We start from the raw sequence: 26,786 nt of genomic DNA, 5'->3' as shown, positions 1-26,786 counted from the left end.
GGCTTGCTCTCCCTGTAGTCACAGTGCTTAAGGTTTATTTGCTGCACAATTCAAGACACCGAGTACCCTCTCTGTACTCGATTTAGAGCAATTCTAGCCCAGGCTTTGCTAGAGTTTGCTGTGCGTGGCTCTCTACTGCCCCAGTGTGATCACAGAGTTCACTGCTATCTGAAAGTACTAGAGCTGCCTTATTTGTGGTAGGTCCTCGGAGTTCCAAGAGGGGGCTGCGGTCCTGTTGGAGTGCTCCAAAAATGAAATGGAACTGCATGCTGATCCTTAACGCAGAATAACTTGACTTGGATCACTGCATTCAGTGTGGGCTGCTGTTTCTATTTTCTGCCTGCTGTAGAGGTTTTGTTTGGAAATAACACTATGTGTAGATTTCAAGGATGGGTTCTGTTGCCTAAAGATGCACACTTAGTGTCCTGCCTGCTTCCCAGTTGCTGCACCAGAATGTTGCAAGTCTCCTCCATGTCCTCAGATGCGTTACATCTGTCAGCTCGTTGCAACATCCTAGGGTACCTCAGTAAACACCATGTGTCCATGAGGTAATCAAACCTGTCCCAGATGCTTCATGTCAATTTACATTCAGCTCAGTATATGTGTGTTTGGTTTCTGTTTCTTTGGGGTTCCCCCCCCCTTTCTTTTTTTTTTTTTTTTTTTTTTTAATTTTATTTCTATTTTTTCAAAAGCAGTAGTTTAAGAGAAAAACAGTTTTCTGTTCTAATATTACGAATGACCTCTTCTAAAAAGCATTTGAGTTGTATGGAAGTTCTTCCGCATCCCCCATTCTCTTTGGGCATGCTGCATTGAACCCAAGTGACACCTGTACACAAGAATATTAGTAGTTTTTATAGCCTTTTATTAGTGTGTAAGCACATCCATGGTGCATATAAAACTGTAACAGTTGACTTAGTTTGAACAAATGATATTTTATTTTTCTGTAAGTGATTAAAAAGGCACTTCCACCTTGTGAATGGTGCATCAGGGGTGTAGTAACCAGGAAGAAAACCCTATATTAATTGAATACTCGAGACAAAATGAAAGTTTAAGAAAAGATTAAATGACTGATGCCCTTCTTTTTCTTTTCCTTGCGACAGTCTCACAAATCTTGTGTAAACTGTAGTTCACTGGGACTTACTTTCTGGAAGATTCTCAAAGTTAATTACTCTGTTAAGAAAATCCAACCTCAAATACACTTAATGGTAAAATAAGTTTTGGAGTACTTTTAACATCAATCTATACTTTGGAGACAAGGCAGTTGTGCTTTTTATCGTTGTCAGAGGAGTGGGTGTATGTGATCTTGACACTAAGAGTAGACTTACACAGTGCTAAATATTGTCCTCCCTCCCCTTGCTGCAGTGCAATTTTAAAGCGTGTTTATTCACTGGATTTTGTTCCATTGAAATCTCCATCTCTTGCATCCATTTCATCATCAGCTCCATCTGTTGCATTCTCGATTACTCTCCTGCCTCCAGATCTACGTGGTGGGGCAAAAGATGCTGGCTCATTTCCCCTCCTGCAGTAAAAGGAAAAGAAAAATCAAGTGTTAAGTCATTTGCAGTCCTCACAAATAAGCAAAGAGTAACGGTACTTGTGGGGCTGATGTTTTTAAATGTGGAGCAGCCAAGAGCTGTGGGCCTCTGATTCAACTTCCTGTTCTGTAGCATGTAAGAGTAATTTGTGGACAGGTTGAGATCCCCAGTTGTTTGGAACTGGGATGGGATTCCTGTTCTTATGCTTGAAGTTCTTCTCTAAATAGTGTCATCTGCCCCAACTCCTGCGCACTCTTCCCTTCATTTCACTTTGCCCTATGGGGACTGCAACTGGAAGGAATGGGAAAGGGGGCTGCTTGTTCCTACAGTAGCAGTGGAAGAGCAAGGAGAGAGAGTTTGTTCTGAATTTCTGACATGCAGCGTGGCCAAGCCCTGCAGTTACTGAAAGTGCACAAGATCTGGGAGTGGAGCAGTGCTGCTAATGTCAGGAGGCATTTTTGAGCCCATAGGCCCTATCTTCAAAGGCTACATTGCTCAGAGCACCTCAGGTGCTTTGTCACATGTGGTATCTATGTTGTGGGTAACTCCGGTCTCTCCCAGTGGAGACAGGAAACCAGTGCTGCTTTGGAACTGAGTTGTAACTTGGGTGCTGACACTTAACAGAGCAAGTATCTTGCAGAAGAGCTTTACAAAAAATGCTTTTCCCCCACCCGTTTTCCTCTCCCATCTCCCTCCCGTCTCCATACATTTCACAGCCACATCCCAAGGCAGGGACAATTTGGTCCTCAAAGTTAATTTTTTGGGGAGGTGTGAGCAAGTGAGACAGAAGATGGGATTGTCTCTTCTTGGCCTCCATTGCTACTGTGCTACAAAACACTCAGGTTTTGTAACATGGCCTCTCACTTGCCCCTCATTAAGCAAACCTTTGTAAAGGCTTGAGACCACAGACATAAGCAATAAAATAATTTCACAATTACTGAATGTTGTGCCAAAATTACTAATTTGGTGTTAGATAGAAGTGAATCTGTACTTCTAGGCACAGCAGTTACGCATAAATATTTAAAGGCTTGTCTTGTCCTTGCAAAAGACTAAGCCTGTGTTTCCTTTCTGAAGCAGCTACTTAAGTCCAAAGTTCAATCTTCCATACAAGAGAAGTGGGTAGGAACATTGGCTGGACTAACTGATTTTAAAGGCACAAATCTTTGTTTCTGAGGTGGAAAAATGAGATGTAGTCTGTTTTCCACAATTCTACCCTTCAGCTTAAGTGTGAGCAAGCAATTACCTGGAGAGTAAAGCTTCTTTTAAGATCTGTGGTTAGGTAACCACAGTTGTTCCGGTGCTGACAGCATATGTTGAACACAAGGGTACGTCATTTCTACCCTGGCATGTGCTTGACAGAGTCTAGACACTATTAGTAGACACTATTAAGCAGTGTCTGCTATTTTATGATAGCAAATATTTATTATTACTGTTTACCAAGAAAGTTCTAGTTGGTCAGTAAATCTATTGATTTTTGTTGTTAAAGGAAGAGCATTTTATCTGGATTCAATTACTCATGAGTCATTTGTAAGGTTTATGTTGCAGTAAGTCACTGAAATGCTATAAGAGAACATGGGAATGGTGGAGAGTAACAGCAAGAATCTAACCAAATTGTACAGTACAGTTTTGGCTACAAAGAATTGGACTCCCTTTCACACACTAACCACTTATTAACATATGCTGTTGCAGTATGCATAAACTTAATACTTCTTTAAACTGGTATTGGCCCTGTGAATAAATATTTTGGTTTATATCTGTTCTTAAATAGGTTTATAGATTTGATATATTCATGTGGTCACTGTCATTAGTACCTTTAGAATAATGGGTATAGTTGAGGCAAGCCTTAAGCATTAGTGTTTGCTTAGCATCTCTGTGTTTGATCTACCTTTGAACAAGTGCTACTGGAGTAGTGCTTGAATACCAGTCTGACTGGAAATATTAGGCTGCCTAAAAGGCACATGCAAGGACAAGACATCATCTTTAAATATTTGTGTATTCACAGCAAAATCCAGCATATGTAAAATAGAAGATATACAAATATTACAAGGCAGTAGCTCTTTAGTTTTTGCAAACAGCAAGTATTATTTCAATCTCCAGAGAACATGTTGATGTATAACACAATGCTGTGCTAGGTTACAGTGTCAGTATTAATTTCTGTGTCTGTGCTTTGTTTTAATAACAGTAGACAAGCAACGTAATGCCTGCAAAATAGCTATAAAAGCCTAAGTAATAGCTGTTTGTAAGCAATACAGCCACAGTATTACAGTGCTGTGTCATGAAAGGCAAGACTTTGTCTTTTGTCTGTGATTGTGTGATGTAAATGTGATAAATCACATGCAAGCAAGATCTTCCCAAATTTCAGGTGAGTTAGATGGAATCTTACCTTAGTCCGCATTACAATGTGTAAGAAATACCGTGAAGTTCTAATGACATGCTGTGAAACTTCATATTCATTAGTCCTTTTAATCAATTTTGCTAATCTATGGTGTATTTGATTTGAAAAGCTTTAATCTTTGTGGCTGTGCACAAAGATGTGGTGCAAAAAAGAAAACTTCATGCAGAAAAACACTTCATTAGGTACTCTGTTGGTAAAGCTTGTGAGAATGCAACATTGGTAAGTGTATATCAATACATAACCTACTAGTAAGAAGAACGTATCACTTAGCTGATGGTAGCTAGATTATTGTAATATTTGTCTCTTTTGAAAAAACAGATTAATGCCAAGATATCCAAGCCTTCACAGTTTGCAGGAACCTCACATAATTTTTACTTGGGCCAAAGATAATGGAAATTTGTGCAACACAAGCTAGCTGCAAAGTTGAAGGCATGGTACCTGCTTAGTCATGCGAAGGTTCCTGTGTCCCTCTGAAACAGAGATAAAGAGTCCTGGGCAGTTATACTAAGCACAAGGTCATGATCAGAGGTAGGTAGATTAATTTTAAATAATTAAACAAAGTACATTACAGCCAATCACATTACATTTAGATAAAACAAAAATGAGCCTTATGATATTCTATGTAAAATGGACTGGACACAGCTGCTCCTTTGTAAAGCAGCCAGGAGCATGCACCACCTAAGATGGTGCTAGTGGAAAAGGCTACCACAGCCCTTAACTCTTCACTTTGAAGTAAACCCAAATCTGAAGGTTCATGCATGTTACTGGTAAACTTCTTCAAGAACACAAATAGGCAGGTGCCTTATTTTCATCTGAAATACTGTTGGTTTTAGGTAGAAAGCAAAGTTTTCTGTTGTGATGATGCAGATAGAGCAATTCTATTCTAATTCAAGTCAGTCTCTCTTTTTCACTGGGTTGGTGTTTTCAAACCCGGTGAGCGCAGAACTCCAGTATATAGCTGGCTGATCACAGCTCTGTCCTTTTCCCAATCAGTTTTAACAACAAAATGCAAAGGGACATACTGATCTTTTCCTCGGTCTGATGACACTGAATCCCTTTGTGGTGAAGTCCAAAGAGGCTTTTGGATAAGAATTGTGTAATGTTCTCTGCTTTTTGCCACCTGTGATATTGTCTAAGGCTATTTACTGTCATTGTGTGAGAGTTGTACATGTGTGAAAAGCACAAGCATTTCTACCCTTCTGTGAAAGCTTCTGCACAAATAGATGCAGCACATAAGGAGTGTTTTCAAAAGCAACCAAGCCTTATTCTGTTCCTGTTTAAGGCAACAGGACTTTTGATTAGAAAAAGAGTAAGGCTCCTGCCATTTTATCACAGCTGGTCACCACAGCTGAAATGCTGAGACTGCTGCAATTCACCTTCTGACTTCGGCCTGTTGTATCTGCCAAGCTAACAAAAGGAGTAACTTTGCAGCATTAGCAGTGACTGTTCTTGAACAGATTGTTTTTCTGCTTCTCTAGTTCTGAATTTCAAAGCTGTCAGTGGCTGGGAATGGCTATCCCAAACAAGGGCACTGTACCTGAGCTTGCTCTTCAGTGCTGCAACCTCACGTCCCAAGGCGTCATTACTCTCAGTAGCTTCATCCAGCTCTCTCTGCAGCTTCCTGCGGTTTGCGTTGATACGCTGAGACTCTTCCTCAGCCTCCTCCAGCTGCCTTTTCAGTTGCTTGAGTCGTGTGTTGCCCTTCTCAGCCTAAAGGGAAATTTTAGAGTAATGCTTTAATTCAATACAGATCTAATAGCTTTACATTCCTCATTTTAATTTTATATTTCTCTTGAGGATTTTACTGAAACATGGCCTGAATCAAAGGTAGAAGCTTATGATCTAAAAAACTGTGTAGTCAGACTGTTGCAGTTGGCCGATTGACAAGGACTAGTGCTTTGGCACATGCTTCAGTATGGGAGGAGAGCTATATTGTCCCGTCTTCTAGCAAAGGGCTCTATAGCTCCCCCAGGATAGAATCCAAGCAGACAGTCTGCTTTCTAGAGGGATAATTTCAATGCAAAACATGGAATTTTCCTTTAGGGTAAAACCTGAAAATCCCTGTGCCCCAGACTGAGACCTTCATGACACAGTTTGATACCTGATCTTTGTATTGCTCTGCTTGCTTTCTCTCGTCCTCCACCTGTAGCAATGCATCCTTCAGTTTCTTGTCCTTCTGGCGTAATGTCTTGGCTGCAGCCTGCTTCTCTCTGCAAATGACAGTGCAACATTTGGTGATGTGGAAGGTCTGTAGTCTTCATCTGCCTCAGGCATGTTGCTTTTGAAGCTGGCAGCAAGCACCTATATGTTAAAGGCCTTACTGAATTTAACAGATGAATTCTAAGGAAGAGTTATAGGTCATGTTCTTCTGATCCAAGCAAGTATGTGTGTTTGCTATATGCTAGAGGTGCTCCAGGAGATATGCTCCAAAACACAAGGTGATTTCCTCAGGAAATAATCCTACAAATGGCACAATGTGTTATGGCAATTAACTTGGCAGGGTCATAGTTACCGTAAAATGTAGGGAAGCAGATCCATGCCTTTGATAACAGTAGAACTTTTCAGCAGTAAAATGGTTCTTAATCAGAACCTGTAACAACTCCATGTACTGGCCATATGTCTAAGAAATGTTATATGAAGGAGAGACTTAACCAAGCCTTAATGGCACTGAGACCCTGATGATACAAGTCCTGTACACCTTTGTTTAGTTTCTCTCGTTAACTGGAACAATAAAGGGACAGCTGTGCCCTCTGGGAGACCAGTACCTGGCTTCCTGTTCCAATTGTTCTTCAAGAGAAGCAATTTTGGCCTCCAGAGCAGCAATTGTAGCTTTGAATTTGGACTTCACAGCTCCCTCCATCTCCTGCAGCTTACTCTTTAGCTCTTTGTTCTGCCTCTCCAGTTGCTGCCGAGCATTTTCATTCTTCTGTGCAGCTGCACGCTCTGTTGCTAGCTCATTGTTCAGCTGCTCTGCCTGCAAGGATGAGAATAGATGCTGTCAGAAGTGTTGTGTGCTTTCAGAGAAATGACACGTGGCAAATTGGGGTGGCAATTCTCAAAATATATACTCAGAATCACAAATGTTTTTTGCTGGAATATGAATAGAAAGTGATATGTACTGAAATGAGCTCTACCTGCTGTACTGCTTTCCTCATGCGATCACCCATTGCTTCTATATTGCTTTGTTCCTCTTCTAGCTCTTCCTCCAGTTGGGCAATTCTTGCCTCCAGGCGCCGTTTCTCATCCTGAAGGCTTGTCCTAAAAGTTTAGATTTAACGTGTGTAGTTATGGCTCTACCAGTAGAATTTGTCTGAAACTAATATGAACTACCAAAAATTAATCAAGAAAAGAGAACAAGACATTTCAGTGAAACTAGTCGTATGTGTGCATGTTGTGTTGCCAAGACCATATGGCTGTTGGGAGAAGGAACATAACCTTAAGAGTTCCGCTTTTCATAAGTGGATGCATTCTCACCAGTTTTTTTAGCTTTAGACTGTTTCAAACTTGGGATATTGTCGGTAGGAATATAATGGAAGGGAATTCAAGTTTTTCATGACTGGTATTACTTAAATGCAGGTTTTTAAAATGGGACTTAGAATAAACTGCGACTGTGACATTGTACTGTGTTTGATAACAGTAATAGGATCAATCTTCGTTGTTACTTTTTAACAACTGAGATATGATAGAGGTTATCTGTTCTTATGGAACTCATTTAACTAAACTGCATAGTGCAATAATGTTTGTGTGAACTCTTGTAGTAGTATGTGAGAACCAAATATATTTTATAGATTAATTTTTTGACAATGAGGGTGATAAAATACTGGAACAGGCATCCCAGAGAGATGGTGGATGCACCATCCCTGGAAACATTCAAGGCTAGGCTGGATGTGGTTCTGAGCAACCTGCTCCAGTTTAAGATGTCCCTGCTCATTGCAGGGGGGTTGGACTAGATGACCTTTGAAGGTTCCTTCCAAGTCAAACCATTCCATGAATCTATGATTCTTTTGGCAGCCATGGACTGTTCAGTAGCATGTTTACAGCCTTGTGAGTAATCCAGTCTATTCCTACCTTCCAGACGCAGCACTTGCAAGTTCCTCTGCCATCTCTTCTTTCTCTAGATCTGCTTGTTTGCGAGCTCTCTCTGCAGCAGCCAGTTCCTAGGAGAAAAAGAAAAGGCACCATAGTAAACGAATGAGCAAATAAATGTTCAGACAAACAGTTATATCATGATACACAGGACTGTAAACTTCCTAAAACTGGTATAAGGTGGGTTGTCTTGTTATGGGAATAAATTCTTGTCATATCATAAATCCAGGGGAAATACAATGAAATACGCTTTATCCAGCCTGTCAGCTGGTTTCTGTTTTATTGGTTTCAGTCACAAGATTGCCATTTAATACATGCAGGAATAATAGCACTAACAAGACTTCAGGAATTTATAGCTATTGAAAACAATTTGTGTTGGATCATACCGTTCATTTCCCTTTAGGACTGGTGAACTGTGCCTTTTGTGATTTTTGTTTTTTTTTCAGCTTAATCTGTCTATGCTCAGAAGTAGTTCCAACAACTTTAGTGGAGCGTATGGAGCATGTGGAACTTGTTACAAGTGCAGCTTATAGCCTTCTATCCTCGAAAGCTATTATATTATTTCACTGCAGTTCTGTTTTGGTACTGAAGGTCATATGTGTAGTCTGCTTCATACTGCTCTAAGTTTCCCATCTTACCTCTTGAAGCTGGATGAGTTCTGCTTCCAGACCCTTTGCTTTCTTCTCATTTTCTCTGGCTGTAGCAAATATTTCTTCTCTGGCAGCCCGTGCATCATCCAGCTCTCGTTGGTAGTCCTTCATCTGAGCCTTATTGAAAAGAATATCAGAGATTTCTTTTTGTGTGTTTTCATTACAACTTCAGTAGAAGGAAGTTTGGACAGAATAGAACACATACAGATTTACATAGTCATAATGCCTGCTTAAATGATGTATTCTGGAGAGATCAGCTAGCACATGTTGGGGAGGTCTGAAATGCACACTGTGGCTTTTGTAATGCCTATTGTCCATGTTTTGTCTGAATATTTGAGTACATTTGCAGTCTTAATCTTTGATGTATCCCTTTTTGTTGTTTAGCTGTCAGTGTATGACATAACAGTTGGTATGGAGACTTACAGTATAAACAGGAAAATGCTATTTGGAGAAAACATGATTTCTAAACAGTCTTTCATGCTTTTGAGCCAAGTGTTAGAACAAGGATGGAAGCTCTGTAATAGGTTTTCATTCTGTAGCCCTTTCTCTACATGTGAATCTGTTTTCCTTCATGTGGTTAAGTCAATAGCAGATGGGTGTTGGCCAGAGAATTTTGGAAGCCATCTGCAATGATGAAATTTAAGATTTTCATAATTTGCCATGTGAAGTTTTCCATTGTAATTCAAACTAAGCATTTCAGTACAGATACTTGAATCTGGGAGTCCAGTTAAAACTCCCCCTTCAGCAACCATCTGTAATAGGCCAAGTTCACAGATGTCACCTATCATATTGTGACTGAACAAAAGTCAGCAGTGGAAAAAACTGTATTTGTGGGATTACATGCCTGTAATTTACGGAGTTGTTTGATGGCTTCTTCCCGGCCTTTATTAGCAGAATCAGCTTGGCTTTCTAGATCTTTAACATCAATCTCCAGCTTCTTTTTGGCTGCAGCTGCCAGGGCACGTTGCTTCCGCTCATCTTCCAGTTCTGTTTCATATTCATGGAGCTGATCATTGAAGAAAACAAGTTTAGGGAAGTCCTTGAGCACTCTTAGACACTGTTTATGTCTGCATGTGTACAGCCTCTTATATCTCTATTAATTGTGATTTCTCTGGCAGTTAAAATAAATTTCCATTTTGTCCAAAAATCAAAGATCCTTGAAAGGAGTCAGCAATTCACGGAAATACGTGTATTGCAAGAAGATGACTACAGCAGTTGTCCTTGCGGTCACAACACTTTTATACAGATAGGCTGTGTCCTGTATGTTTCAATTTCCAATGCTTTTGTATCCATTCAATGTACCTTGGGAAGATGTATTAGAAGCTGTGTTTTTTTCACTTGCATTGAGAATATAGATAAGGAAGGTTCTTTTGACTATATCAGAAATAACAATTCGTACGATTTATACTATATTGGTTGTAGTATTAAGTTGCTACGTCTGTTGGCAATTGTGTATCTGCTACTGAATCAGGAATAAAAACCTTATGCAGTTTTGTGCCTTTTTCAGTACAATAACCTACTTTTTTACTATTTTCCAAGAGCAAGGCAATATAATGTTTTCTTTTTATTATAGTGAGGTGCATTTAATTAATGGCATGAGCCTGGGCACCTTTAACTGGCTTGATTAAATATTTACAAAGGCAATAATAGGGAACGAAATTGTACCTGTTTAAGGAGTTGTCTTCTCTTCTCCTCATTCTGTTCATCTCTGGCTTGTAAATCTCTTTCAAACTGGGCTTTCAGGGCCTGCATATTAACCTCCAACCTGAGTTTGGCATCTTCAGCAGCCTGTAGCTCATCCTCTAGCTCTTCTAATTGTGTCTTCATCTCTTCTACTTGCTGTTCAAGGGTCCGTTTAGACTTCTCCAATTCATGGACCTTTCGAGCAATGAGAATTTAGTAGACTTGTTATAGGAAATAAAAATAATTCCAGTTTAATGCAATGTACCTGCAGTATAGGCCACATTTGAAATGATCAGCTGTGGACAATGAATGAACTAATTACCATTATTTTGTACATTTTCAAATCTGTCTTACAGTAACCTGAGACTCTCTTTATTCCAAACTGTCATTTTTAATCTAGATAAGTATCATAACTGGGTTTGTTTAGTACTAGAAATAATATTGTCATATCACTGTAATAAAAGAAGTGATTGGCAGTGCATCAGTGGAAATCTGTTGCAGCTATATAAGTAAATGTTAGGCTGATGGCAAGTCAAATATAACTAATAAATTAATTCAGATTTCTGGAGTTTATGACTTCAAGGATGCTTAATAAACTAGTACATTATTTAGAAGCTTTTTTTTTTTTTTTTCAGTCTTAGAAATCGCTAATATTGAAGTTATGTTAAAAATGAAGATGGCTTACAGTTACTTTGCCAGTCTCCTCAAGTTTGGACACAAATAGAATAACCTTTGAATTTTGGATGAAATATCATTTCCTGCTGAATGGATTTGTGTGGTACAGAGAGTTTCCCACACTGAAAACAGTGATCTGTTTGTAGCTGCTATTTTAAGCTATTGTTGTGGAAATTGTTGTAAGCCCAGAACTTACATTCTTGCCAACATCATCTTTGGAGCTAACAAGATCTTCCATTTCAGCTTTCAACAGTTTGTTCGTTCTCTCCAGTTCTTCTTTGGCTTCCAAAGCCTCTTCAAGTGCTCGGGCCAATGACAAAGCCTTTGTTTCTTTTTCTCTAGCTTCAGCTTCGGCTCTGTCCCTTTCATCTGCATATTTTGAAGAGATGTTTTTCTCTTCAGCCAGCATCTGTAAAAAGGTAGTGTTAATACACGGAGTCGTTAGTAACAGGGTTTTTCTAGTCCAACTCTCTTGCCAATTATTAATGACAGAGAAAAGTCTTTGCTTTTTTGATAAAGTTATATACAAAATTAGCCACTGTATGTGTAATTACATTTTAATTTATTTTTTTGTCCCTGCTTTTATCTTTTACTAAATCAGTGGAGTCTCTGTGTATTCCACAGAAGTAAGGTGATAACACAGCAAGGGAGAGTCTTAAATCCATACCTGATCAAACTTCTTCTGTTTCTTCTCCAGGTTGGAGACCAGCTGACGCTGGTTGTCTAAGTCCACCACCAGGTCATCCAGCTCCTGCTGGAGTCTGTTCTTAGTTTTTTCCAGTTTGTCGTAAGAAGCAGCCTTTTCCTCAAACTGTTGAGTGAGACTTTCAATTTCCTTCTGAAGTTTCTTTTTGCCTTCTTCCATGGTTTCTACTGTGCTGGCATATTCCTGTAGCTTCTTCTTAGAGTCAGAGAGCTGAAATTTGAATTCAGAGGACAAATCTTTGTAGCAGTGACAACAAAGCTTGACAAAGATGGCCAGGAGATAACCAAAACCCAGAAATCTTGCCTGATTTGACCCATGTGAAGCTAGTGACCACTTACCCATCACCCAGCCTTCATGAAATGAGGCAGACTATGGAGCTGGTATATACAGGCCTAGCGTACAAAACTAACTTGGGAGCTACTTTGCATTTGTATCTGCCTTAAGATCATACTTCAACGAAGAGGGAGACAGCTTACTCCATTATGGAGCTTCTCTGATGCTATCTGGGCTAACAGCACTAGTTCTCTGACAGTCCACGTGCTGTGCCAGGATAGTTTTACAGATCTGAAACCTCTGGAATTACTGACAGAACTCTGAGTGATGGAGTTAGTGATTAGCTGTGGCACTGATACCTGTATTGTCAGTGTTGAAATATGTCTCTCCAGATTTTGTTTTGCTTCTACTTCTTCATCCAACTGCTCTTGCAAGCTGTTCCTCTCATCCTCCAACTGACGAAGCTTGGTAGACACATTTAGCTTCTGCCGTGTTTCTTCCTGAAGCAGCTCCTGCAGTCACCACATGCATCAGCAGTACAGTCATTAGTTTAGGTCTTTTTATAGTGCATTTTATAAGTACTGTAGGTGAGCTGTTACTCACCTACAGTAATGGATGCAAGTTTACCTGTGCGTCTTGTAGCTGAGATCCTAAGGTTGCAACATCTTTGGTCAATTTGATTGTCTTGCTTTCCGCTTCGTTGAGCAAACTAGTAACATTTTCAACCTCAACCTGTGAGATATCACAGTGAATAAACTCAGTTATTTTGAACAACTTAAATCTTCCTCCATAGTTTAGTTTGCTCTAGATTGAAATCTTAACTTTGAACAGGATCTAAATCGGATGTTATGCCTCTGGGTCCCTTCTAGCATCAACAGTGTTTCTAGCTTAACTGGAACTCACAATTTTGCCATAATTTTTCTGGAAAATATATGGGATTTAAGTTCTGTGGAACTAAATCCTACATGCAAACTCTCTAGTATCTGCACATGTCATCTTTGTAACCTGTGTATTAAGACTCCCAAGATCTAATGCCGTTTTTGACTAGTTTATCTTAGTATTCTGTTACTATATATCAAAACTTAGTCATATTCATAAGGCAATATTAGTATGTTCCTCTCAATGAATTGCAAAGAGGAATGGGAATTTTTGTGGATTTTTCTTGCTCTTCACAAGTTTTACAGAAGTTGATGCATTTTGATTATATTTTAATATTTATCTACTAACTTAAAATAATAAAGCTTACTGCTGCTATGGACAAAGTTGTAACAATAAGCTTGATTAGTATTGCTGGACATTGAAGACCTACCAAAGAACCATTTAGAATTATCTTTAGTTATTTCTTATTAGACACTAAATTATAGGTAAGTGAGCATTCTCCTTTCATGGTTATTTTTTATTAAACACATCTTCTGTGTTTAATAGCTGTCTGATCTATTTCCAGAAGCCACATTCCTATCAATGTTCCTCTCTACCCAAAAATGAATAAACACGAACTCTGTAAAACATGCAGCACAGCCACTGAACTACTGGTGGTATTACAGACTGCAATGTGTACAGAGGCATAGTGAGACTAAAAGCTTTCATTTCCACGAGATAGAGTGGCTGTAGTTGTTTAATTATGGGATAATTTAAGGTAGGAGTTCAAGGTAGGAACTCTACAGATGACAAAAAAATTATTATTTCAGCTCAAGATGACAGGGATAGGATTCCTCTAGATATACCCTCGCAGAACAACATAAACCATTCTTCTGAAGCCCAGTGTGTCACAGCAGAAGGTCAAACTCCTTCCTACCTGTAATTTATGAACTTTTTCATTGAGTTCTGTCCGAACACGCTCTCCATCAGTGTATTTGGACTGTAACTCCTGCAGCTGTACTTCCAGCTTCTTCTTTTTGTGCTCCACATCTTGTTTGGCCTGATTCAGGCTCCTGACTTCATTAGCTAGATCAGCGTTGTCTTTCTCCAGTGTCTGTTTGGTCTTATCCAAGTTTGCTTTAGCCTACAAGCATGAAGTGAAGAAAGACGGCCTATAAAAGGAAGCCATGTTATCTAGTGGATAGTTCTCAATAAGATGGATTTCTATTTACCCGTTTAACTTGTTCCAGCTGCTCTGTTAGCTCTTCCACAGCCTGAGTGTGCTTTTGTCTCATCTCCTGAACCTGAGCTTCATGAGTTCGAGTCTCCTCTTCTAGAGCTCTCTTCAGAACTGTGACCTCCTGTTCACGCTTTGCTCTGGAAGGTAACACGCATAAATGGAGTAGCAGCAGGTAAGAGTGTTCCGGTCACTGGGAAAATGGCACTACTGCACAGTTACTAAACAATACTGAGCTTGGTGACATTTATTTTCGGCCCATGTGCTACATCCCCATACCTGAGCTCTTGCTGGGTTGCTGTGGTATCCAAAGTATCCTCAAGCTCTGTCTTAAGAGCCTCCAGCTCTTCGCCTAGGTCTCTCTTCTGTCTTTCTGCTTTGTTTCTTGCAGCTCTCTCAGACTCTAGGTCTTCCTGGAGATCAGAGATGTGAGATTCCAATTCACGGATCTTCTTGAGGGCATTGTTCTTCTGACTAGTTTCATCTTCAAGCCTGAAAAGGGAGTATTTAATTTTACATATGTATGTAAAGAGTCATTTCACTTTGAGAAATCGGTATACAGAGAGTAAAGGTTTATAGGTTCTGTGCAAGAAAGTACCAAAGAGAGGGGAGACCGATGCAGAAAAGATCTGGCAGTTGTACTTTATCATGATACAATGCCTGGAGATGCTGATCAGCTGATTCAGCAAAATTTTTGATTGTGTGTTGTCCCTCTTAAATTTGTACAGAAAATCCACTGAGACTTGGGAATGGATTAAGGTCTGACTGTTAAGTGATTTCTGCCTTTTTCCCTTTTATGAAGTGCATTGTTACATCTAATTCTTTACTTGACAGCACTGCGAATGCTATTGGGAAGAGGGGTTTTCATTCATATCTGGAGGTAACCCTGTGTGTCTGTGGGCAAACAATAGTATAATTTGCAAGAGGAAATTTGGAAAATAAGGAAAGCACAAAGGAAGGATGTAACTGAGAGGTGAGATTCATGGGTGCAGCATCTCAGTGTCTGGGAAGGGGAAAGACATATGTTCCAGCCTGGGTTTTTCAAGCTGTATACAGATTCAGAAGTGAATACCTGGCTAAAGCAGCCTGCAGCTCTTCCTCCTTCTTGGCTAGTTGTGCCTTCAGCTCAGCAATTTGTGCCTGCAGCTCTGCGATTTGCTCATGTAGATCAGCTGATTCCCCTTCCAACTTCCTCTTAGCTTTCTCCAGTTCTTGTCTGCTCTTCTCTTCTTTCTTCAGTCGCACTGAAAAAGTAAGGAAAAAGGTAATGGGACTGCATTAGTACAAGGAGTTCTTAATCCTATCTTGACCTTAGGCAAAAAATATTCTGGCCTCCAGTGAGGCCATACATTTAACTACAAGTCACTGCATTTCTGAAGCAACACTCAACACTTTTCTGTCATCACCTATTTCTGGCCACCCCAAAGAATCATTTATTTATTTTTATCTAGAAGCAGCATTGCTTTTTTTTTCTCCATTTACTCTTTTGTATGTTAAAAAAAAGGTATCTATGGCTTATGCACACTGGTGATTTGGTGGTTCTCATGCACAAAATAGCTTCAGCACAAGAAATTTGGAAAATACTCTACAAATTTTTTAGCTCTTTCCAGATTCCGTTTGGTTTTTTTAATGTGTGCCAAGGCAAAAAAAAAAAACAAAAAACCCCTGATATAAAATAATTTTGTTCATGTTACCTTCGAGTTCTGAAATCATAGATTCATGTTTGGTTTTGAGCTTTGTGAGATTTTTGGCTTTTTCTTCTTCTTCTGCAAGATTTGTTGTTAGATCGCTTATTCTTTCCTCAAGGAGTTTTCTTTCCTGAAGAAAAATAAAATACTTGTGTTATAAAAAGCGTCTGTTATTGGGGATTGTGAAGCAACTCTATGCCAAGTAAAAGTTTCCACGATACTTTCTGTTTATGCTGTGTTTCTTGAGATTGTAGTGATATATTTAAATTTGTCAATTCCAGAGGAACAGATGAGTGGTGTTTATGACTTCCATATTCTCTAATCTGCTGCTATTAGAATCTTGTACTCTAATGGCTGTAAATACAGGGCCCAATTCAGAGGAGCATCCCTTTTTAAGAAGTACTGGGATACATGCTGACTTCCAATTTTCATAATGAAGTTTTATCAATATTGGTTGAAAACCAAGAGGATTATTTACTCTTCTCGGGGCCAACAAGACATGACTTCCATTGATTGTGCTTGACTGCTCTGAGTATTTTGCTTAAAGGTATTGTTACTGCAACAGACCTCAAAACCAGCAGTTTTACACAATTCTGAATTGCTTAAATGAGCATGGAAAAACTGAGGAACTTATTTGATAGGTGCTGGACTGGTGGTCTGATGAATCTATACACCCATGAGGTTATATAATCAGCAGTATTCCTGTTGTTCTAGCAGAAGGGGAAATTTTCTCTCGTCTTGCACTATTTTCACAAGGTAAGAAAATGGATCCACAATGCTTACCTTTGTTAGCTTGTTATTCTGGTCTTCCATTATGAGAATATCGTCTTCCATTTTCTTTATCTTGCCATCTGCTGTTACTTTTTCAAGTTGCAGTTTCTGCCTTGCAGCTTCTTCTTCTTCCAGCTGTTCCTCAAGGTCCTTTGAGGGGAAACAGCAAACCCCAAAACATGAATTTTGGAAATAACATACCATTTAGATTATTGGAAATGCTTAATAATTGTCACTGTATGTGGGGTATGTTGTAGACTTCATTGGTTTTATGAAGAACTAGACAATCTGTAATGCTTGGTGATTTAGAAGAAAAGATTTGGCAAAATAATTGTTTTTAGAGAAAAGACTATTTAAAATAGAGATGGGGAAGAGAACTATGGAGGAAAGAGCATCAATTGATTGCTTTTACTTCAGTGTCACAAAAACATATTCTACAGAGGGCAGTAGAGCAAGCACTTTCATAGGATCTAAGGTTTGCCAGTCTCTGTTTTTCTCTGTGAGATACAAGTTATTGTCTGCGTTTGTCACTTATGCCTTCTTACCAGCATTTGTTGTTGCATCTTTTTCTTTTCCGCTTGCAACTGCTGGCTGCGCTCCTCCTCTTCCTCAATTCTGGCTTCCATCTCATGCAGAATTTCTTCCAGCTCTTGTTTCTTAGCAGCTAAACGGACTCTCATCTCTTCAGCTTCAGCATACAGTTCAGTTTCTGCCTGAAGCTGTTCCTGAAGGAGGTTCTTCTCTTCACAAAGCTACACAAATAAAATGGGAAGGAAGCAATAGGATAGGAAGTTAAGACTTTGATTGAGAATTGCCCCACAGTGTCTTTTTACTAGATAGTCCTAGTGTATAGGCAGGCAGCTCTACCACAGGTTCTTGTGTGTGTATGTAAGGCCTATAGTGATATAATTGAGAGTTTGCCTACACCAAACTTTTGTTCTGGACCATCGCTGTGAATGCAAACGTGAGTACAAAATAAAAATACACCTTCATTTTAATATCCTCTAGAAATGGTGAAAGAATGGCTAGATTTTCCCAGAGGCTCAGAACTCTAAATCACCTGTGTGTGTTTCAGTTCCAGCTCCTTCAATTCACTCTCTGCTTTTTGTTGTCTTTCCTTAGTTTTTTGTAGTTCTTCATCCTTGGCCTGCATTTCTTCCTCTTGGCGGGTGACTTGCAGCAGTGGTTTCACCTGAAAATAAAGAGTTTTAAGAATGTTTCCTAACAGTATTTATGTGCTGAGCATGGTACTTAAAGGCGCCAGGCTGACTGGCACTAATGGTAGCACTATCTGTTGATATTCGAATGGTGGACAAATGCTGTCTGAACAAGCTTGATGTAGGCATCTTTAAATCAACAAGCCTCAGAAGTGTTGCTTTTGGCCATCTCTGTGTTAATTCTTGGAGCCTTGTGAGCACCTCTGCCTTCAGTGTTGTCGCTTTCTGAATGGCTTCAAGACTGTTTTCATTCACTGATGTACAAAATCTACATCTTCTGCATAGAAAGGTGATGTGCACATGCCTATTTCTGGTTGCAGAAGAGGTTGCTACCAGTGCAAGTAGGAAGAGTTTTCTGAATCCAAACTGAAGGCTGTTCTTTTTAGAAAAACCAAACCAAAAACCCCAAACAGGCCTCTTCAGTAGGAAAATAGACTTAATTTGCTTGAGTGCCTAGCAGGAGGATATTTAGTGTCCCAGGTACGGAACTCTTGAGCTACTGAGCCCCCCATAGGTACATAGCTCTGCATGTTCACAAAATTTAGTTTTACTCTGTCTTCTCATTACCCACACCTATGAAATTATTTCATTTTTGGCAATTAAAAAAAGTCCCCAAACATGCAAAATCTTTTATGAATCTCTGTTTAAGTAGTTAGTTCTAGCTTGAGAAGAAAACAAACTTCATGATAATAGCATTATATAACTATCCAGAGTACCTCTAACCTAAAATTTTGTGAAGCTAATGAGTCTCTTGCCATCAGCTCCAGTGGACTTTGGAACAAGGAGTGTGCCTGGCATGATATACCTCAGTTATCTTGTGCATTTCATTTCTTTTGGAAAGCTGAGGGGGATTCACTGATTGCAGTCACTCACTTTAGTGAACAGTCTCCACCACTGCCAGTTCCTCAGCTTCAGGTAAGCAGCACAATTTCTTTGGATAACCTTCATTGCAGTCAGCTGTTGTTGTCTCTTGGCAAAGGCTCTGTGGTTAAAAACATGAAGCGAATAGGTTCAGTCTGAAAATATATCTGCAAGATATGCACATTAAGTAAAACTCTTGCCTGAGAATATGCTGATTAGCCACAGGGTTTGAGAAGTCTGGTGCAAATTCTTTTGTTGCTTAAACAGTGCCTGTGCTTTCTTGAGGAAAGGTGATAATTCTGATTAGCTTCCTGGTATTTTATTTAGTCTTCTGGGTTTTGGCTGGGGTTTTTATTTGTTTGTTTGGTTTTTGTCTGTTTGTACTCCATAGGTAGGCACAAACCACAAAGTATGTATCTAGTTCTGAGTGTAAACATCTTTCCATAGTACATGGGCACTCAGAACTTGCATTGCTCATCATTCTTCAAACTTATTATATTTGAATTTCTTTGCTCAGCAATTTGAAAGCCTTGGTAGTGTGCAGGAAAAGGGCATTATCGTTAATAGGTTTGTGATGTACGTTAACTGAGATCATGCTAGATGTTTCATGCCCAAGCTGTGGAAGAAATTATTTCATGTTTTACAAATGCCAGTGGTGTTGCTGCTTGTAATAGTGCGTAAGATTCTAGTCATACATTAGGATGCTCCTTCTCCCCCTTGTACAAACATGTTTACATGATGAGTCATTGCCTCTGAGACCTTTTACTGTACAGAGGGTGTAAGTAGCCTCACAATCTAACCACTTCCCTGCAATTATACTAATAAGCCTCTTCCGGGCAGGAAGTAAGACCTTCATTGGACACAAGGTGAGTTCTAATGCAATACTAATAATAGATAGTAATAAAGTGTCTTAACATCTTCAGTTTGTTTTACAGAGAACTAAAGGCTGCTGTAGATGCTCCGCTGCAGAAGACGTTATTTTTGTTAGTACATATTCTTACTTTCTTGCTAGGTAGCCTCGGCACTGAGCCTGGAAAGCGATGATAACATCTGTGATCTTCAGGTCTCTCTCTTCTTCCAGGTGAGCCAGAACGCCAGTTCTGAAGAAGATTTTACTTTGTCCAATTCTGTACAAGTTGGGATCAAGTTCTAATGCTTTGATCTAGCGGAAAAGAGGAATATTTGTTAACTCCAGTGCTGATGTTTAGGATATTAAAAAATCACTTCTCATTCCTTGTTACTCTCAGCAGCTTTTACATAAGAAGTGTAGACCTGATAATTAATATAAAAAATAGTTTCCTCACCATCAGTATGCAAGCCTGCTTTCCATCCATGAACCCTTTAGGAATAGCATTTGCAGCAAGAATTTCGTATCTGCCAAAAGACATTGATGTTAGGGAGGTTGAAACACATCAGAGTATTTCTCACAGATAAACACATATAACATCACTATTAAACCCAGAGTTAGCACTGAGTGAGGGATTCCTACCGCTGACGGAACTCCTGGAAGACAATCCTGTTGGGAAATCCCTGTCGGCAGATACGAATACCTTCCAAGACACCATTGCAGCGCAACTGCTCCAGCACTAAATGGGCATCAAGTTTGCCAGCCTGAAAAAGGAACAGAAAGTATATTTAGCACTGTAAAAAATTACATAAATATTATCAGCTGCATCTATGTTTGAAGACATTGTTCAGCTCTGCGATGTGCTGGTACAGTGAGCAGCTCAGCATGAGTAATGTGCCAGGATTCTGAAAACAGCATTTGAAATTTACCCTTTTTTCATGATTTGGAATGATACAGCGGACAAAGTTGGGATTGGTATTCCTCAAGGTGGTCATCAGTTTAGTCAGCTGCTCCTTATAGAGTTGTCCAACAGTACGGAACATGCCTTTCTTGGTTTTTGAAGAACTAGGGAGTGAGCTTTCAGTCATCTTGGCCATCTGGTCCAGCCCAACTATACGGTCCACTAAAATATAAATGAAAGCATGAATGGAACTCCTTATATAGACTGTCTTTACCTCACATTACACCTGTCACTGGCATTGTTAGACTGAAGCTTCCCAAAGAGGACCAGTGTATTTTGATGCGGTAGAAGGCTACTAGTGAAAGTATTAGAAGAGCCTTTTGGGTAAATAGTTTATTTCTGTCAAACATGAAAATGAGGATCTTTGTTAACTAGTGACAGAATGGAGCAACTGAATACACATAACATATTTCATGCTTGCTCTGAAAAGGACATTCTTTCTGCAAAATACCCGATTAGTAGGTTGGTGTCAGAACCAGGAACAACATCTCTTGACTTCCATCTGTTACCCAGTGATTCTCAAAGTCTAGTTAATCATCTCCCTCAGTGATTTGATAATGCAGAGCCACTTGCTGTGCTTGCATGCACATTTATGTCCATGTGTTAAATATTTATCCTGCAGTATATGCGTTAAAGATCCATATTCAGTTTTTAAAAGCAAGGTGTTTTAGATGCATACAAACATCCCTCTGCTCTCATGAGACCTCACTTTGAGTATTGTGTGCAGTTCTGGTATCCTCAACATAAAAAAGACATGGAACTGTTGGAACAAGTGCAGAGGAGGGCCACGAGGATGATCAGGGAACTGGAGCACCTCCTGTATGAAGATAGGCTGAGAAAGTTGGGGCTGTTCAGCCTGGAGAAGAGAAGGCTGCGTGGAGACCTCATAGCAGCCTTCCAGTACCTGAAGGGGGGCTATAAGGATGCTGGAGAGGGACTATTCGTTAGTGACTGTAGTGATAGGACAAGGGGTAATGGGTTAAAACTTAAACAGGGGAAGTTTAGATTGGATATAAGGAAGAAATTCTTTACTGAGAGGGTGGTGAGGCACTGGAATGGGTTGCCCAGGGAAGCTGTGAATGCTCCATCCCTGGTGGTGTTCAAGGCTAGGTTGGATCGAGCCGTGGGTGGCATGGTTTAGTGTGAGGTGTCCCTGCCCATGGCAGGGGGGTTGGAACTTGATGCTGTTAAGGTCCTTTCCAACCCTAACTATTCTATGATTCTATGATCGAGTTTAGTTGAGATTATACATTGCTGGGGAGAACTGTGCAGGAATTCTGGGAGAGCAGTTTGTAAGGTAAGTCATTCATAAAACCCAACAATAACTTGTACTAAATGAAGTACACAATATCACATATTCAGCAACATTATAACAATGTAATAAATAATTTTTATTCTGTTGCTGTATAATATTAAGTAAGGAATTTTTTGGTAGCATCATTAGATAGTTTTAAGCACTTTCCATAAATATGTCTTTAGAACACATTATTTTTTCTTAGTTCAATCTCTTCTATGCTTATAATTTTCACACATGTGTTCTGCCAGCAAAAGATGGCTGTCCAAAAGTTCTGATATAATTTTCTCCCTTTAAACCACGTTATGAATTAGAGTTGTGATTCATACCATCTTTCCAAAGGTCTGCTACAAATTTGTCTGAAGACTGGTTCAGCAGAGATGTCACATTGTCATTTAGCGGATCCATGTTCTTTGTTAGCCAGGCAGTTGCATTGTAGGTAACCTGAAGGAAATAATGCTACATCAAAAAGCAGTTCTTGATAAAGAAATCTGGAGTATGCAAGAACACAGGGCACTGTTTTAACACAAAATCATGTAAATAATAATAGTGTAAAAAGCTTTATAGGGTTGAGAGCCAAGCTGAGTACTTCTTTTTACTTGTACTAGCAAGTGAAAAGCTTTATGCATTTGCCCTGTCTTTAAAAATCTGCTTGCTAGAAAGTCATCTGAAATACTCAGATTTTCAATAACCCCCGTGCTGGCTATTTTTGCTTTCATATGAGCTTCACATCCACGAACATTTTTCAAATCTTATTTCGTATTATTAGAACAATATATACATTGCATAACGAAAGCATCCCTTGTCAATGCAGGTACCAGACTGTTTCTTTTTCATCATTTGGGCATCACAGAATCAAAGTTTCCCAAGTCAAAATAGCTCAATCTGTCCAGTACCTTTCCTGCGTAGTGCATTATACAGAACTCTGTTTTATCCTTGAGTTGCTTGGGCTTTTGGAATTTGGGATGGTTGCCTTGCTCTTGACATAGTTTCTCCACAAAGGATGTGTCAGTAGCTTTGGGGAACCAGCACTCTTCATCCAGCAGAGCCAGGACACCTGGAGGGTTGGTCTGCAATGTTAGCAATATAAGATCAGTATCATCACACGCAGAGATAAAGGAAGAGCACCACCTTCTTTATTCCTTATGATAGGAATCCTGCTAACAAAGGATCCTTAAATAGCTCTCTGATTGTACTGATATACAACTGACCCTGATGCAGCCTATACAGCATCCCATCTATGGAGACATATGCTTACTGGTCTTTCAATCAGCTCAATGCAAGGTTGCAGGTCAAGGCCAAAGTCAATGAAATTCCATTCAATGCCCTCTCGCTGGTATTCCTCTTGCTCCAATATAAACATTGTGTGGTTGAAAAGCTGCTGAAGTTTCTCATTAGTGTAATTGATGCACAGCTGCTCAAAGGAATTGATCTGAGGAAAAAAAAAGAGGAAAAATGTGAATTCCAAATGCTAGAAAGATACCTTCAAGACGGAACTTAACTGACAAGATGAAACTTGCTATCTTCTATTTCTTTTTACATATTGCAATAATTCAAATATAAGGATATATATTTTTCTAATATAAGGTCTTGAAAAATTACAGAAAGTTCTAAAGAGGTAAATCTTTGTACTGGGGCCTGATCAATAAATAGTAAAGCCCAGTCCCTGGCTCTAAACCCTGAGTCCTGCAGAAGCCCAGGTGGAGCATGCTGCCAGCTCCAAGGGAAGGGCAAGCAGCCAGGTGTAGTAGGCCTCTGGGTCATGTTGGTCCCAGCCTTTAGCCAGCTTGGAAGAACCTAATATTTTTGTGGCTCTGATCTTGGATTTCTGTCATCTTATATCCAAACCACTACATGATAACAGGGAGTTTACCCAGCTTGTGCCCCACAGTAGATACCTCAAAAATCTCAAATCCAGCAATGTCAAGGATCCCCAAGAAGGAAGCACCTTGTCTTTTTGTTTTATCAAGAGCTTTGTTTACACGAGCTAGAATCCAACGGAAAAGACGTTCAAATTTTGCCTTAGCCAAAGCCTCTATGGCAAAGTCCGCCTGAAATAAATAAGAGAGAATTGTAAGTGAAAGAAGAAACCCAATTAGCTGTCAATTTCTGTAGGGGTAATGAGACAGAAATCTGACCTTTCTCTTTAGACAAGATGTAAGAAAAGAAAAGAAGAGAATAGTTTCAGGAGAGGTGAGCAAACTGCAAGTAAATACCTGCTCTTTGGTCTGAGCTTTCTGAACAACATCTCTTCCTACTTTGATCCTTGGGGTTAGAATAGATCTTGTGAAATCTGTCACGTTAATACCCATCAGGTGACACACTTTTTGTGCAGCTAGAATAAAAGAGTGAGATTTTATTTCAGAATGAATTTTCTCTTAGCAGGTCGGTAAGTGTGAATACGAGCAGCTCAGCAAGTATGGGAAGTTATCTTCCTTAAAAGCTCCTCTATTGTACATACAAGAGATGCCAGCTGCCATAAAAGTACTAGTTATGATCCAAGCAGCAAATTCAGTGTTCATCTATTTATGGATTCAAGATTACTAGAAAACGTAATAATAACTGAGCTGATTTTAAGTATGGTATACCTTTTATAGCCCATGAAATATATACATAATAACAAATAAAAAAAAAACTGATAAAGAATGCTTATTCAGCTGCTATTTTATTAATTTCTTAATGTTAACTGTATTTTTAAAGTGGCAAATCATACCAGTATTGTCTGGCATAGATGCTTGATCAGTGTTTCTCTCCTTCTTGAAGACAATATTACCCAGTTGTAGGACAGATGAAACAACTCTCAGTATAGCTGGAAGAGAAACAGGTAGTATAAATGAGGAACAGATGGAAACATTTGGAAAGCTCTATTCTCTGCAATAACAAAGATTCATTCTATTGCCTATGGTAATCTGTACCTCTACGGAAAGAACTAAGTTTGCTTTAAAAGACTGTGCCAAAATTTGCAAGAGTTTGAAAGCTGATTGAGCAACAACCTGTGCTATGGATTAAACAGGCCAAAGTAGGAGCACCAGCACCTCCAAGCTAAGGTGTGCTGGCTCCCCAGGCAGACTTCAAGTCTCAGGAATTCATCTCCCACTCACAGTGGCCTGTAGCATCTTCTCAGTCATTAGATAATGTGTATCTCTGTCTTTTAGATAAAATGCAAAAAAAAAAAATCCTAAACAAACAAAAAAAACCCACCCCCAACTTATCAGCAGCTTCAAAAATGTGAGGCAATTTTGAGGCTCTGGTCATGCAGGAACATGTGGATATTTAGTTGTGCAACTAAACAATGCATACAAATCTTTGAAGGATCAGTTTCAAAGTACAGGAAAGTAACTTAATTTTTGATTAGTATAATATATATAAATGTGATGTTGCCTGACTTCAGGTAGTAAAATCTACTGATATGTTACAGATGAGATTATATGAATCTAGGGAGTTTTGCTTATTTACTTGGTGAGCTTACACAGGAGAAGAATACCGTGCTCAAGGGTTTATGCTTTAGAACAGGAAATCAAAGGGGTTCAGATGGTAATATAATGACTCCTATCATTGTAATGGAGAATACTGCTGTTGACACCAATACACATGCCTCAGCAGGAGAATGCACCAGTCTTCATTAATATCGTGATCTGAATTTACCAAGACTGGGATTTGCATTGCTGTCCTGCAAGACAAGACCTTTTCTGTTAGCATCCCTCAGTCACTGATGGAGGATGGGATGTTGCCTAGCTCTGCTCCCGATTCCTACAGCTGGTCCAAGGCTCGAGTGGTGGGGTGATGCTCTTTTTTGCCACCAGGTGTCACTTGGGGCATGGCAATTTGCATCCATGGGCAGCGCACTCTGGCATGCACCAGCTGAAGACCTTCGCACTCCCAGGAACAGCAAGAGGTAAAAGCAACGCAGATGTGTCCCTGGCAGGCCCCCATTTTAATGGTAGTTTAGTTGTTGTTTCATGCTCTTCAGCTTTTATTCCTCTTTTCTCTGAATCAGCGAATGCAAATAATATTTGAGCCTGTTCCACTTCTTTCAAAATTAAATCAGAATGTTTTGCAACTTCTTCATGCTTTTGTTGGAAAGTTCTGAAAAAGAATGGTTTTAAATGGTCAGTGTTGCTAGAGTTGGCTTGAATTCAGTAGTTTGTTTTGGATATGTATGGAGTTCTTCCACACATCCTTCCATCTTCTCTTCATAAACAAAAATTACCTTTCAAAACACCATGTATCATAGTACTTTTGGATGCTGAAAATTACACTGATGCATGGAATTCAAATGGGTCAGGAGCATGTCTTGTTCCTTCCACAAGCAGGAATCCACAATTTATAAGACTTATTAGAAGAAGCCTTGCAATTCTTCATCCAGATGGACAGCAAAATATTGTGGCAATTATTTTATTTGATCCATGTTTCAGTTACTGTATTGAGCTGCCCTGTGCACCACTGGTTGTTCTGTTCTTCACGGAGATAATTTCTCTTTGATGTTATATACTCTATTTCCAATATAGGTGGTGAGTCTTCAGTATTTCTTTCACTGTGTTTTCAGCAAGTGCTGCCAGTTTAACCCTTTGAAGGAGGTGGTTTGCAAAGTTTTCATTATTGGCTTCAGCTGCTTCCACTGGTACCCAGTGCAGCAATGGGAAAACGCTACTGTAGTAATTTTTTAAGTAGAATTTTTCTAGCAACTACCTATAAGCAGTAGATCACAATTAGCATTCCTTGCAAGGCAAGAACTGTTGCTCTATTATCCACAAGACTTCCTGAAGTGTCACCCTATTTAATGCAGAAGTGGCAGTGATTCTAAAAAGGCTGGTAGTATTTCCTGTCACGGATCTCTGACAGCAGTTTCAGTGTCTTCACTGTCAGTCAGTTCTCAGGTCCTGCTATCCTTCTCCCAGATTCCTGCTGCTGGTTTCTGTTGTCTTCAGGAACTCTACTGCCACCAGTTCATTTGCTTGTTGTCACTGGCTCTGACCATGCTGCTGGTGTTATGTGATCTTGATCCTGTGCTTAGATCCCTTGATCCTGGTTGCAGAGAACTGAGATCCC

At 39.5% G+C, this 26,786-nt stretch overlaps 1 protein-coding gene across 12 annotated transcripts in view; it reads right to left on the bottom strand.

Annotated features, from left to right (window-relative positions):
* Positions 1–640: 640 nt before the first annotated feature.
* MYH11 (myosin heavy chain 11) overlaps positions 641–26,786 on the bottom strand; it is a 67,582-nt gene continuing 41,436 nt past the window's right edge. For all 12 annotated transcript variants that reach the window (XM_080617274.1, XM_080617270.1, XM_080617276.1 and 9 more), the window contains 32 exons: positions 24,451–24,546; positions 23,954–24,072; positions 23,636–23,788; positions 22,996–23,169; positions 22,634–22,807; positions 22,067–22,181; positions 20,412–20,605; positions 20,125–20,246; positions 19,940–20,009; positions 19,637–19,797; positions 18,648–18,756; positions 17,618–17,749; positions 17,103–17,309; positions 16,570–16,707; positions 15,793–15,916; positions 15,171–15,342; positions 14,378–14,590; positions 14,094–14,238; positions 13,799–14,005; positions 12,631–12,735; positions 12,363–12,515; positions 11,692–11,940; positions 11,221–11,433; positions 10,332–10,544; positions 9,511–9,672; positions 8,655–8,783; positions 7,999–8,087; positions 7,065–7,188; positions 6,696–6,904; positions 6,032–6,140; positions 5,468–5,640; positions 641–1,519 (listed from right to left, as the gene is read on the bottom strand). In XM_080617274.1, the coding sequence (XP_080473400.1) occupies positions 1,381–1,519; positions 5,468–5,640; positions 6,032–6,140; positions 6,696–6,904; positions 7,065–7,188; positions 7,999–8,087; positions 8,655–8,783; positions 9,511–9,672; positions 10,332–10,544; positions 11,221–11,433; positions 11,692–11,940; positions 12,363–12,515; positions 12,631–12,735; positions 13,799–14,005; positions 14,094–14,238; positions 14,378–14,590; positions 15,171–15,342; positions 15,793–15,916; positions 16,570–16,707; positions 17,103–17,309; positions 17,618–17,749; positions 18,648–18,756; positions 19,637–19,797; positions 19,940–20,009; positions 20,125–20,246; positions 20,412–20,605; positions 22,067–22,181; positions 22,634–22,807; positions 22,996–23,169; positions 23,636–23,788; positions 23,954–24,072; positions 24,451–24,546 (4,892 nt within the window). In that variant the 3' untranslated portion in view covers positions 641–1,380. The remainder of the gene's footprint in view (positions 1,520–5,467; positions 5,641–6,031; positions 6,141–6,695; positions 6,905–7,064; positions 7,189–7,998; positions 8,088–8,654; positions 8,784–9,510; positions 9,673–10,331; positions 10,545–11,220; positions 11,434–11,691; positions 11,941–12,362; positions 12,516–12,630; positions 12,736–13,798; positions 14,006–14,093; positions 14,239–14,377; positions 14,591–15,170; positions 15,343–15,792; positions 15,917–16,569; positions 16,708–17,102; positions 17,310–17,617; positions 17,750–18,647; positions 18,757–19,636; positions 19,798–19,939; positions 20,010–20,124; positions 20,247–20,411; positions 20,606–22,066; positions 22,182–22,633; positions 22,808–22,995; positions 23,170–23,635; positions 23,789–23,953; positions 24,073–24,450; positions 24,547–26,786) is intronic.

Source organism: Psittacula echo (genome assembly GCF_963264785.1).
Source record: "Psittacula echo genome assembly, chromosome: 5".
NCBI lineage: Eukaryota > Metazoa > Chordata > Aves > Psittaciformes > Psittacidae > Psittacula > Psittacula echo.
Note: the sequence above shows the minus strand (reverse complement) of the source record. Positions and strands in the feature narration are given on the sequence as shown.